General features: G+C 39.9%; 1 protein-coding gene across 1 annotated transcript in view; it reads right to left on the reverse strand.

Moving 5' to 3' along the window:
• Positions 1-3505: 3505 nt before the first annotated feature.
• Positions 3506-14056, reverse strand: part of IGF2BP3 (insulin like growth factor 2 mRNA binding protein 3) — a 111909-nt gene continuing 101358 nt past the window's right edge. Inside the window, exons 13-16 of the mRNA XM_074537413.1 lie at positions 10431-10505; positions 7385-7516; positions 6155-6268; positions 3506-5225 (exon numbers count right to left, since the gene is read on the reverse strand). Of these exons, the coding sequence (XP_074393514.1) occupies positions 5124-5225; positions 6155-6268; positions 7385-7516; positions 10431-10505 (423 nt within the window). The 3' untranslated portion in view covers positions 3506-5123. The remainder of the gene's footprint in view (positions 5226-6154; positions 6269-7384; positions 7517-10430; positions 10506-14056) is intronic.

Here is a 14056-nt window from a genome sequence, read left to right on the forward strand (position 1 = left end):
TTGCTCTGCCATGTATCAGAAAGCAGAAACAGGAGATCTTGAGGGTAATGACCTTTTTCTCCTCATAGCCCACAAATTTCTGCAAGCCCTGTCTGCATCTCTGCCCTGCACAGCAGCTTGTTTGTAAGGCTCAAAGTGAGCCTGGTCTTTGTGCTCACTTTTTGTGGCTGTGTTGTTCAGGAAGAAGTGTGTTTGTTTGAAAGAATCCAAACAAACCAAAACCCACTTCTCCCTCTATTTCAGGTCATGTTTTCTTGCTGTGTCTACCTCTGTTTTTAATGAATGATTGCCTCCAAGTTCACCTGCTCTTTGATACAGGGCAGCAGATAGTTCTGCAATGAAGGGTATTTGTTAAGTGTAGTTAAACCATGCAGGTAAAACATCTTTGCCCACAAAACAAATATGTTGTTGGGAAATATAACTGCAGAGAAAGGTTTTCAAAATGCTTTGTTACACTTTTTGAAAGTAATCACATGGGAGAAAGATAGCCTTGGCTGTCTTACAGCCTGATGGGTTCTAAATCAGGCATTTCCTCCTAGGAGGGATGCGTAGGAGTAACTTCAACTCATTCCCTGAAACATTTCCCTTTCACTGCTGCTGAGGATAAGTTATATGTGCTGAATAGAGGTAGGTGCAGCAAACATTACACCATCATGTGAACCCACTTTTAGTAACCAGAACCACATACAGTATCCTGTCTGAAAGAGCAGTAACAAAAGGAATACCCAGAAAACAACAACTGTGTGAACAGGCTAGGACTCTTAGAGGTGAAAACGGTTACTAGTCTAAAAGACAAAAAAAACAGAAGAGAAAAATACCCAGTAAATTAAATATAGCTGACTTAACTGGCAAAGGATAATGTGAAAAGGAGTTCTATGAACATCTACTGGTTGCTATTAAGCAATCAGAACTGCCAGCCTAGGGAAAGAGCTTGGTCCTCATCCATTTAAACAAAGTATTTCTAATCTCTGGTGAGCTGCTGCAGTGCTTCAACCACGTTACCTGCCTGCCTTGGTGAGACTATGGCCTGATAGTCTCAGAAGTTGGGAGGTAGGAATTAACCCAGCCTGGATGATCAGTACTGCGCAACACTAAAGCCCTTTTGGAAAGAAGACATTTGGGAATTATTTCATTTGGATAAATCAGGTGGTTTCTGGGTAAAATAAAAATACCAAGCAGTTTGTGCAAGGAGTGTGTGGATTCAGCATTCAGTCCTTCTGGACAAGTACATGTAGGTTTGGCTCTGTGAAGGATCCCGTGATGAGATGAACAGGAGAAACCATTAAGTGGAACTTTTGTCATAATTTCTCTGATTTCTTGCACTGCATCTGAGTAACTTCATTTTCAAGCAGTGTTTGTGTCAGTCACTTGAGCTAACATCTCTGTTAGCACTCAAGCTGGGCTCTTTCTCAACAGTTTCTCATGTTTGTCTAAGAATCCTCCACCTCACCCATATCAAGCCCAGGCTGTCTTGCACAGCACACATGCTCCATTTAATGGAAAAGAGCGCATGCCTTGGAAATTGCAGCTTAAGAATAAAAGCTCTGGAAGGTTAGAAGCAAATAAGAATGTTATGATAAAGCAAACGCTTAAAACAGTCAGGGGTTGAGCTGTCACAAATGCACCAGCAGTACAAAGCAAGGCTTGACTTTTTATGCTGCTCAAGTGACAGGGCGCTGTTTCTGAGAGGAAAGCTTGATATTGACATGGAGAAATGAGCTTAGGGTGCCCTGTGAAATGCAATACTCTATGCAGTGCCTTCTACAGACATAATTTCTTCAATTCCCTCTTTCTGCTGGTTGGTCCCAAGAAATGAGCTGTGAAGTAGGAAGGTGAAGGAATTTGGAAAACAAGTTGGGCTTCCCAGTTCTCTTTGAAAAGATATGGAATTGTGTAATTCATGATGCTCCTTCATTCCCCAACTCATCCCTCTCATGTAAGCATTCAGTTAAACATCTGGTCTCGTTTTACTCCACATAATGTTAACAAGGATCAAAATGGAGAGGTGGTACCACCTCACTGGCAAGTGGTGTGTTTGGGTGGTCATGGTAGGGGTGAGAGATTGCCAGCCATTTGTTTGCCTACGTGACTGGTTCTGCCTGTCCAAGCTTCTAGGGCCACATTGATGACAAAGCTTCATCATTCCAAGACCACCACAACAGAGACTGGGTAAAAACAAACTGCCTCCCCTCTCCCCCTACCCACCCCCCCAAAAAAAAAAATTACTGCATTTCTAATTTCATGTTTGTCCTGAGAGTCAGGACTGTCAAGTCCATGTTCCTTCCACAGCAAATGAGCCCAAGTGAATGGTGCAAGGCAAACCATGAAGCATAGGCTGTCCTACAGACAACATGGGATTGTTAGATGGGAGGGAGAAGATTCATTACGAGCCACAGAAGTCACAGCTTCTTTTTTGGGAAGTGCAAAGATTGCAACCTGGCTGTCCTAGCAGCTGTGGAATGAATACCTCTAGGTTACTGCTCATCCTTATCCAGTTATTATGGACAGAAAACCAACTTGATCAAAGCACCGCAAGTACTCGGGACGGTCTGTCCCTATGCCTCAATAATTTTAAAAAAACACCACACAACTGTATCTGATGATAGGAGTTAAACTCTTTATTCCATTCAGAGGCATCTGGCAAGTAGAGCTGCATTGGGGGGCACATTACAGATGAAAAATGATCCATACTTTCTGGATATTGAAATCATTTACAGTATTTACTTTCTAGCTATTCCCAAATACTCCAAATTACCAAGTCTCAATTGAAAAGAAAAACATGAGATACCATATTAAGTCTAGAAATTTAAGAGAGATGACAGTATTTAAATCAGCAGATGTAAATGCAGCGCCTATCTGTAAAGTAATTTTTAATGGAAAATAAGTCAAATCCTTCTCAAATGTTAAGAAAGGAACGTCCGACTGACTTAAGCCTCAACAAAAATTAAAATGCTATGTACTTTCCATACTTCAGTAATTTTAAATTCATTGTAAGAAAAAAAAATTATCCTAAAGGCTAGATGAAGGTCACTGTCAAAAAAGGAAAAGAAACTCATTTTTCTTTGCTAAAACTACAACATAAGTTTGTGGTTTTTAAACCAATTAGTAAAGAAGAGATGCAGGAAAAACACTTCAGACCATTTTCAAAATTATCTAATCTGTACAACAATGATCTTTGGGAAAATTATCTAGTCTATGTAGTAATGCCTCTATTTCAACATGAACCTAAGAGGTAGATAACAAAATGATGAAACAAATGTTTTTGCTCGCTGTGCCCCTCAAATCAGTGCAGCATGGTGATTCTGATCATCTCATGCACAAAAAAACATCACAAAAAAAGGTTCAGAGGTAATAGCATGGCTCTGTCGACCACACACACACAGGCGCGCACGCGCACACACACACACAGCAGTCTTTATGCACCATGTGTTGCCACATTTTTTTTTTCTTAAACTGAGGTAGACTGAAGTTTATTGTAGAAACTTGAATGTGTCACTATTACCACAATCATCATTCAAATTACATTTGGAAATTTAAAAATTTGGTAACTTTCCTGTTATCCCTGCCTTTTGACATTTTTTTTTTTTTGTTCTCCTCTAATGGTTGGTTGCAGAACGTGCATAAATCCTGCTGCATCTATTATAAGCCAGGCTAGAGAGGTTGTTGTTTTGTTTTTTTTTTTTCTTGTAATCATTTTCAAAACCTTCAAAGTGGCTTAGTGTGGCCCATAACAGCGGCTGGATATGTAAACTTAGCCTTTCATTATCTTTCAATGTGATCAAACACTGTTTGACCTTCCCCCATCGTGGTAACTGAAAGCAGTATGATGTGATCTGCAGACAGCAGAGACCCTTCTGGCCTCAAAAAAATGCTCCAGCAGATCAAGTGTTCTATCAAACTGAAGATGAAGCTTGCTCTTTGAACAAAATGGCAAAGTCCAAATGGGCTGCAAATGGTTAAATGTAGCATTATTAGGTAGTGATGGTCAAAGGCACAAAGGGTTCATGCATTCAATCAAGTAGCACAAAAAAAAAAATTCAGCCTCTTGCAGCCTTCTAAATTTTTCCCCCAACCCCAGCCTCTTGCCATCACTTCCTTGTCCTGTTCCCAAAAAAGTACCGTCACAAACTTTTTCATCCCATCTTAAAAGAAAACTAAACGGCATTGCTGCTATCAGAATGTTGGCATCATTCACTATCTTTTGAACATTCATTGAATTTTTTTAAACAAATGATGGTGTTGAAGCCCTCAGGAAATCTGAGGCTGTGTTTTTTTTACCCACCTTACTCCCATCAGCCAGCAGCTAGAAGTGCTCTACTATATTTTTCCCCGATAAGTCTGTAGTACTCCTGGCTGGTGGCTGATCAAATTTTAATTTTTTTTAAAAAAATAAAATGCTCAAGAACTATTAGCTTTATAAAGTATACAAAATACCAAAAAAAAAAAGCAAAAAAGGAACAATTTCTCATTGAGGTACTAAATGCCTGAGGTAGTTTAGTAAAATGCATATTTATCTTTTTATGCCCTGGCCAACACCATTCAACACTTCCCTTAGGTTATTCATGGCAGTGTTATGTAAAAATGCAACCAAATTCTTTTTAAAAAATGCCACTTGTTTCAACATTGGGACTAACACTTAAACTCTTGTCAATACCCTTGCTCTAACCCTAGCCCACCCGCAATCCCACCCTCCAAATGTGTTTATTCTTTTACAACTGGACCTATAAGAGCAATGCCTTTTCTTTTTTTTTTGTTGGTTTTTTCTTTTCTTTTTTTTTTTTAACCAGTGAACTCAGAAGAGAAAGCTTCATTAAACCAAGTTCTAAAGTTGTTGGGGAATAACAAGAACAATAAAAAAGACTAACGAGTTTATGTTAAATTGTGAGAATAGAACAAAAGGGAAGTGAAGGGGTCCTTATTTTAAAGCTGGGTTTCAAAAGTTTGAGAGAGCCTAAAGAATACATTCTCAGAGACAGCGTTCAACGGTTGCCTGGTCCTCGAACAGGTGATTGGCTTGGTGGATCTTCTGCATAAAACTTCAACAGGTGCTCACCACCTGTCTCTCTGTCACACAGTCTGTCTTTGGTCTGGCATCTGTCTCTGATGGGCCATTTCCTAAACCTTTATTTCCGTCTTGGCTGAGGCTGTCCGCTTTGCAATGTTTTTTGCTGTTGCTGCTGCCTTCTTACCTGAGCCAGTATTTCCTGAATTTTTCTCTGAGCAAGCTGAAGGACACAAAAAAGAAGAAACAACCCATCATGATGCCATGCTGCAGTGACAGCTGTTTACAACCAACAAGAGATGCTACTGGGATTAGGAAAATCTGGAATGACTAAATTTCTAGTACTGACTAGATTACTTGTTAATTAAAATACACTTGAGATTAATCATGATTTACAGCCTAAATTTTAATTTTTCTTCTCTTTTCAACCTACCTGAACTACTTGCATGGTCAGTTTTCTCATCTGTAGCATAGAAAGCATGAGAATAGGTAGATGACTACCAATGTTGAGATTATTGAAGCTACAACCTTAATTTTACTTCTCTGGAAATACAAATGCTTTATAAGAACCACTGTTGTAATAAAGAGGTACAATTTTTTTATACACTAGGGTAACCAGGTCAGACTTACAGGACTTCCCAGCCCCCTCATCTCCTTTCTAAACTACAAGTCACCTGCAGCAAAGTATCAAAAGGAATAAGTCTGAGTTAAGTGAAGGAAGGAATCTTGTGACCCTTTTCTTTATGATATTATATCAAGAGATTGGGCAACGTGGATGAATGACATATCTGGGTGTATTCTTTCCAGATACTATGGTATGGCTTGTGTTTCTGTTCCTTCTGAATTTCAGCCCAATCACAACTTGGGCTTGCTTTGGGCTTTAGTAAAGTTTTAGCAGAGCCAGAGCCTGCATAAATTGACAGAAGAATTTAAGGAGACTGTTTTGCATATGTGAACGTGCAGTATTGTTATAAATCTCTCTCACAGGCATGAGGAAAGCTTATTGCAGCAAGACAACCAGAGGAGCCTGGCAAGCACTGCTTGCTGTATCCTGAGCAAAAGTCTTCCATCCCGTGGCTCCTGCACATGGCTATAAAAGAAAGACCATGGAAACATCAAGGCAAATACAGAAAATCAGTGCAGTCTTCCTACCTGGCATGCATAGAAGTGACCAGTTATTTTCACAACCACCTGATCATTTTCATCAGGTGTCTGGTCACGAGGGACTACAACTTCTGCACTTGTCAAGTTTTGAAGCTCATTTACCTATAAACAGATAGTAGAAGTCAGAAAACTTTAAACTAACAAATGTTATACAACCACCAAGCCTCAAAGACACCAGCCATTGAAACATCATCCTCTAAGCTACATTTTTTAAACCCCTCACTAACAGAAAGCATCTTGATGCAGCAGTGTGCACTCTGCAAGCTGGGCCTCTTGGGTCTCTTAACATAAATTAGCACCAAGTCCTCTGGGTTTGTAGAAGTGTTTTAAAGACTAAATACAACACACAGAAGGTGTTAAATACATGACTTTAAAAAAGCAAATAGTTGCCACATTATTTACAGTTGAGTTTAAAAGTGTAAGGTCAGAAAAATCATACAATATAGGGAAGAAAAATGCCAGAATGTTTATACATTTTTCCTTCAAAAACCTATACAATATAAAGAGCTTCAGACTGTGCAGGTGGGAAATTCTATTTGTTCAAATTATTTTCAGCAGCTTGTCAGGCTTCCATCATGTTAAGTAGAGGTAAGAGTCTTTGTCTCATTAAACGAATTTTATTTTAGAAATGCTTATCATTATGTAAATAAAGATTTAGATGAGCAGCTTCTCAGACATGTTTGTCCTTAAACCTCTTGCCACTGCAAGTAAAGGAAGAGGCCACACTGCCTCTTGACACCTGACCTAAAGACCCTGTTGCACTCAGGATGGACCCCCAAGACTGAACCAAGTCTTGGCAAATATCATCTAGCTCCTGACTTAACACCATATGAAAATACCTGAGCACCAGCAGAGCACCAGCACCTTTTCAGGATTGAAAAATCTCAGTGATGTTATTTTATACAACAAACTGAGCCTAAGAAATGCCATCAAGTTAATTGAAACAAAGATAGGTATGATTTTTTTGGTAATACTGAGGTCTGAACATGTCTTAAATTCCTACCACTTGTTTAGAAATGAAATAAATCATTCGAAGATTGGCTTCAACTCCACAGCAGAAGAAAAGAAAATGTAACAAGTACAGCTAAGAAAACAGCTCCTGCTTTAATGTAACATCAAAGAATTAGTTTAGCTTAAAAGTTTAAGCTTTATCTATATATACACACTGAATATGAAACAAAACTAAGCAACACTAAGGGTTTTATTTCAGCTACTTACAGTTTTGCCTCCTTTACCAATAACTCTACCAGCAGCATAGGATGGCACTTTTATATGAGCCTCAAGTTTCACTTCTTCTTTAGGTCCAAAGAAATTTTCTTCTTTAAGTTTTCCATAGATTCTCCCTTGAGCCTGCAAAATTGCTTTCAGTTAGAGAATGTTCTTCTTGGAATCTAGTTAACATCAAGAAACTCCACAGAAAGGTGAATTCTTAGTACACAATCCTGACAAAGTGTTCTCCCTAATAAATATACTACTTTTCTAAAAGAAGTCTTTGTACCAGACTAGTAAGTACCAGTGTCCAACTTCAAGGACTGCTTGACAAACCAGGGAACCACACAGCAATTTAACAGAGATCATTATTATTATTATTATGCTTTTCAGTATGAATATTGCTTTTAAAAGAAACTACCACATTTCTGTAGAGGTAAAGAGTGGTGGAGAGAAAAACTGTCAGGCAGAAACAACGATCCCAAATTTTTTATTATAACCAGAAGCACAAAATGCAACTAATTGATTCAGAAACCCATTATTTTAAGATGCTAAACTGAAAAAGCCACAACACCCCCAACAAGTCATGGTCTAAAGACTCCAATTGAAGCAAACAGCTTGCTTTTACAATCCATTACAACATATTGTTTAAAAATAAATAAATTTGCACTTGCTCAAATTTCCAAAGTAAAGAAATAAACTGCCCAGATCTAAATAGTTCCATGGGAACAGTACTATTCCAACCAGCACAGAGTTCCTTTTTCTGGGAAGCACAAAAGTTCCAGATAGCAAGAAGAATGTCCACTGAGAGTAAGGTTGTAGATTTGCTGATTTTTAAACACATTTATTTCCTTATTCACAGCCATTTATCAGTGAATTTGTGAGAAAACATAACCAAGTCTTCTACTCTTTGGCTCCTAGAAGCTTCAAAAGAACATACATTACTGCTGAATTATAAAGAAGGATGGGATGTGGACTTCTTTATAAAAAAGATAGTACATGCTCTTCCAACATCTCCAGTGTTTCAGTTCTTGAGAAGGTCTCTAGGAAAGGAAACATCCTAACTGGGCTGCAAGCCCCTGCACAGTAAAGTGATGGCTGAAATGTGTTGTGTCCCCTAGATTCCCCTTCACTTCCATCTATCCCAGATCCAAGGCAGGACAGCCGTGCATGAACAGTGGTGCCACAGGGATGCCAGAGCCCTCAGGAGCACTGCAGCAAGGCTCTGAACAGTGCCATGTTCCCTTCCCATTGCCTTGCCAACAGCTGGCCTGCACACTGCAACATCCCCAGGCTGCAGCAGCACAGGAGGAAAGGGATGCAGCCACTGCAGCCACCAGGGACAGGAATCACAGAGAGCAGAGCACAATGGAGCAAGGAAAGGATGCCCTAGTCACAGGCTCTGGGATAACACTGCCTCTCCCAGAGCTCATGACTCATCTGAGCAGCAGCTATTCCCTCTCCAGGTTGTTGAGCACCAGTTTACTCTTGGTGCCCCAAAAACCACTGTCCCAGGAGAGGAGACCCTTCTTAATCGGAGCTTAGGGAGAGCACTAATGAAGTGTGGACCTGGCCCTAAGGCCAGCTTCAGGTTAACAGTAGCGATCAAAGGAAGGACTGAGCTCTGCCTCTGCCCATCCCAGTCAAGAGGGCATTGCTCAAAGAGAAACTAAAACACTACAAGGTCTGGAGGTGAATAAAGCCCAAGGGATAATCCCTTTCTTTCATAAGACCAGCATAGCCCAGGAGCATGGACTGTGCTACTACACTGATGCACCTTTGCAAGCAGAGCTCAAGTGCAAAGTAGTGACTGACTGGTGTTAAACTACATATGAGGTGCAGAAAAGGGACACTTTCCTCCTTGCAGGAGTCAGGCTGGAGAGAAGAGCTTCCAGAAGAGCCCTGTGGGACTCCCAGTTTATCTTGGGGAGGAAACCTGAGGACAAGCCTTTGCCTACATGAAAAGTCAGGATAAGGGATGCCCAAATTTCCTTTGGCATGCTACTCCTTGAGGGTAAGTCCACTGATATCTGATTAAAAGAAAGTAGCCATTATCTGACCTTTTGCTGATCCCAGACCATAAGAGTACATGTGGCCAAGCCCATAAGCACACGAAAATATCAAGGACACAGAGTAATAATCATGCTTTGCCTTCAATGGCATCTCAAGTCATATGGTAACTGAGCAACAATCACAAATGCATCTAAGTTTGTAATTACCACTGCAAAATACCTGCCCTGATAATTTTCCAAAAATCCTAAAGGCATTAATGAAACTGATATCCCTGAAGTTTGTGCACCTCCTTCTTGCAAGATGCCCTGAAGCAAAAATACGAAGTCAAAAATGAGAATAGGCAAGAAAACGATGCCAGGATACAAGAAACTCTCAAGTGACTTTCTACATGCTCCAGGCCACATCTGTCATGATGCCAGGCTGCTGCACTGAGCTGCCTGCATCACTCCTAGCACAGTCAACTCCTTTTGGGGTAACTAGATTTATCCCTTGACATTTAAGGCAGAAGGCCACTCTGGAACTTAATTTGAGCACAGATGGGATAATCAGGTTGAGTATCTCCTTGTAGTTGCAGTGGAAATACAATTAGAAATCTTACATTTATCTGTAGAGCCACCCAAAAAGCTTTTTCCATTTGGCACAAAACAGCAACCTGGGAAGACTCAATTTCATCTTGTCAGCTTTGTTATTTCAATTAAGCACACAAAACTGTTGCACATACCAAGACAGATTAAAAGACTCAACTCAAAGGTACTTGTAGATAGAAGAGACATTTAGGAATGTAATGTGGCCATATTTTTATGCTAGACTTGATTCTTACTTACATGGAACACACATGTGTTTTCAGGTGACCAGAATGTGGCCTCTAATAGTACTGTATTACTCATATTCCCATGAGACCTTCCAACAGAAGGAAAGCAAAACTCAAGTATTTACTAAAATTCTGAATAAAGTGTGCTTGGAACCAAGAGTTTAGTTTTTTCAATATTGTCCCTTAGGATCCAAAGGCCATTACATACTGACAAGTTTTTGTATGTTGTACCTTGAACTGAGCTTCTGGAGGTCCAGTGATGATAACCATTCTCAGCTTAGCATCTGGTCCTTCAGCAGGGGCAATCTGGAATGGATAAACATAGCTATTGGTAGCTGTCTTTTGAAGGAATAGTTTAAAGCCACCCCCTCCCCATTTCAGTCTCACATTCTGTTCAGGAGTGAAAAATTATTTGTTACAGCAGCAGCATCACACTTCAGTCATGACAGGTTTGTTCTCTTTAAAGTGCATTAATTAGCTGTAATGAAATATGGAGAAACTGGCTAAACCACCGTGAGCAAATATACTTCTGAAAATTAAAGACACAGCTACTCATCCACACATGGCAGAATCCCACACGGCGTTTTCATGTGGCTATGAGTGATGTAAGACATGTAGCCTTCAAAAAGACAAATCTGGTTAATAAACTGAGATTCTCATCCCTACCCACTAGCTTGAATAGTCTTTCTAACAAGTTTTGCTCATTAGCAAAAGCTCTCATCCATTCCCCTGAGAACAGAGGATCACTTTACTGTTGTAATTAATCAGATCCAAAACATTCCTCTATACCGGACAATGTGAGACCCAAATAAAAATTAAGCTCCACCAGAGCTGAGACAGAGATGCCTGTAGGGTCTTTAGCAGTTCATGTCACCACAACAGTAAGATTTCTGTGGGTGTTTTTCTCAGACTCCAGTGGCATTGAATAATTCAAGCTAGCCTCTGACATTCCGAATGAATCTTTTGTTTATCACAACTGACATTTCCATTGTTGCATCTAGTATTACATAGCTGCTGTTGAATGAGCAATATATTAAACACTACAGAATTTCATCTCAGCTGTTGGCATAGGGATGTTATTCATATTTAACAGCTGTAGTTTATTTCAGACAAATTACCAGTCACCAGGCATCATTTTCACTAAAGAATTTTGCTAAGGAAAGTTTGTAACATTATTCATATTGTACCCTAAGATGGAGAAGGCATTACATACTAGTTATCTGGTTTGCATATCTATTTTTCATTATTTATGAATTCCAATTGGATAGATCTAAAAATACACATTAATTTTACAGCAGTACATTTATAAGGCATGACGATGTAAGAACAAGCACAGACTAAATCCATTCATTCTTTGGAAAAAGTATTTTAGAGGAGCAAAATTTCAGGGCACATTTGGAGACAGCTGACTGAACAGAGCTCAGCCTGACAATTGTCATTTGTGTAAAGTGGACAGGTTTGTCTCTCAGCCACCTCTAGTTTTCTTAATAAACACCAGCACCTTCATTAAAATTTTAGGAAAAATATTTTCCATCAAGCCTTCTTTGCATCCTATGTGTGTCTAAATGTTCTGGAACATATCTTGCTTTGATTTTATCCTAGAATATTCTGTTCTCAGAAGCTGGGGTAAAACATGGCTGAGGGCTGCAAAAGAAACATATACCAACTAACATTTCAATGTCTGAAGGGGTAATCTGAAACAATTCTGTGTTAATCTTGTCTGTCTGCCTTTGGAAAAAGTAGTTATATACATACAAATAGTATACAAGTGGTGAGTTTAACTTCTCAGATTAAACAACTTTTCATTCCTAACCAGAAAACAATCTTTTATATGCCAAAAGTCACAAACTGACAACTTTATACACCCAAACCCAGCTTTCATCAGGAAGGGCTGCTCTGCAAGGAATTCTTAACCAAGGAGATGACAATTGTCCTCAACAGGTCCCAGCAGCACAGGGTGGGCAACAGACAACTCAAATCTCCTTTGCTGAATAATTGAGTCTGGAGTCCCATACTGAGCCTGCACTGCCAAACAGCACTGGGACACAACCTGAGCTCAGCAAGAGCCATGGTCACCTCTGAGGTGACAGCCTGGACACTGCAGCCTCATGCAGAACCCCAGTGCATCTGCAGTTTAGTCTTACATCGTGGGTGGTGAGTTTCACCAGATCTACAAAGCTCAGCGTGAGCACAGAGGAGATGCAGGAGGATGTGAAAGGCTTTCAGCTGCACCAAGCTACAGCACAACTCAAAACAAGCATTGTGCACAGACTGGCTTCCTCCACAAAGTATGGTTACTGCAGTTGAGCAAGTTAGAAGTTACTCAGGCAGCACTTCCTCCAACTCTTAGCTAAAAGCACAGATTCCTTGATTCACAAATTATCATTTCCTTCCAAAGTTATGACAGAGGGCAAGTTGAAGTGGTCCCATTTCAACATGAGGGAAGTTTAGGAGTTTTGACTAATTTACCAGTTGCCATATTTGATACTTTCACACAGAAGCAAGCCTGATGCTCCACATTGTTCTGCCAGATCACAGGTAAAGTTGCATTATTTTAATAGATAAGTACACATGCAGCATCCTAATTTTGCAAGCATACCCTGAATCTGTGTACTTTTGTTAACATTTAATCATGTTTTCACAAAAAAGCGTCTTTACTTTATTCCTACTGAAGGAACAAAAGACCAGAGCTTGAGAAAACTTTTATCTGAATTTAAATTAAGACAGAAATGTTAAATGCATGGGGTAGAGGGGTGCCAGCCAGTAGAGGAAGCCTGAGGCCACTGTTAGCCAGATGCATGAGAAATACTGGAAATTCCCTTTCCACTAAACTCTCTTCCAAGGACCAACTGAAGAACTGGTTTGGACGGGTTCTTGGAGGTCCAGGTTGTTTCACATTTCTCTCTCCACCTAGCTGTACCTTCCATAAACTTTAGATACAAGCTGCAGGAATGGAGAGGAAAGGAGGAAATACATATGATGCATCTCAGCCATGGCCATGCAGGACAGATTTGATAAAGAAATATTGACACCTACCACTTGCTCTTGTTTCATTTTCCCCCTAAAAATATGGTTATTAGTGCTCAATTAATGTAAACCATCTGGGTAGTATAACTATTTAACATCCTGCTCAAAAAAGGATGGAGTTGGGCAGAGTGTCATTGGTTGACTGGCCAGTTAACAGATCAGCACTAGGCAAACCACACACAAGACTCATTCATCAGGGCTCCCCAATTATTTTGCTCTGTATACTTAGATGAACACCTTCCAAGCCAAGCTCAGCTTCACCAAGCTCAACTCAGCATAGCCAGCTCCTGCCCTGTGCCCCAGACTTTTGGCAGATCCCTGCCATAGCACTCACTAAACACATCACTCCTCTGAAACAAAAATAAAGAGGGCTGAGAGAAAAGCATTTGTTTTATCTGTGCAGTAAAATGTCCATCTAACAGCATACTAAAGCTACATGCTGTACTTTAAATGCACTGTTCTCTAAACTTTTCTTTTTTTTTTTTTAATTTAGGCCAAAACATTATCATTACAGCATAAAACAGCAGAAAATATTATTTGTAAGAAAAAAGTGCTCAAGCACTTAGAGTAGATCTTTGTGGTTACAAGGGCATTAGCGGCCAAAAGCCAGGGCCTTCCTACAACTCCAGCTGGTACTAACTAACCTCTGTAGACAGCCAAGAAAGATTTGACAAAAATGACTAAAACTCAAGCTTCTATTAGAGGTCAGCCTCTGCAAACCATCCTGTTCTTGGCTACACTGAGGTGGTCAATACACAAACAGCTGGATGCTAAACCTGATAACAAGAAAGTAAATGTGCTGTTTGAGGACTGACTGGCCCCAGGAGCTT

This window comes from Zonotrichia albicollis, chromosome 1 (genome assembly GCF_047830755.1).
Source record: "Zonotrichia albicollis isolate bZonAlb1 chromosome 1, bZonAlb1.hap1, whole genome shotgun sequence".
NCBI lineage: Eukaryota > Metazoa > Chordata > Aves > Passeriformes > Passerellidae > Zonotrichia > Zonotrichia albicollis.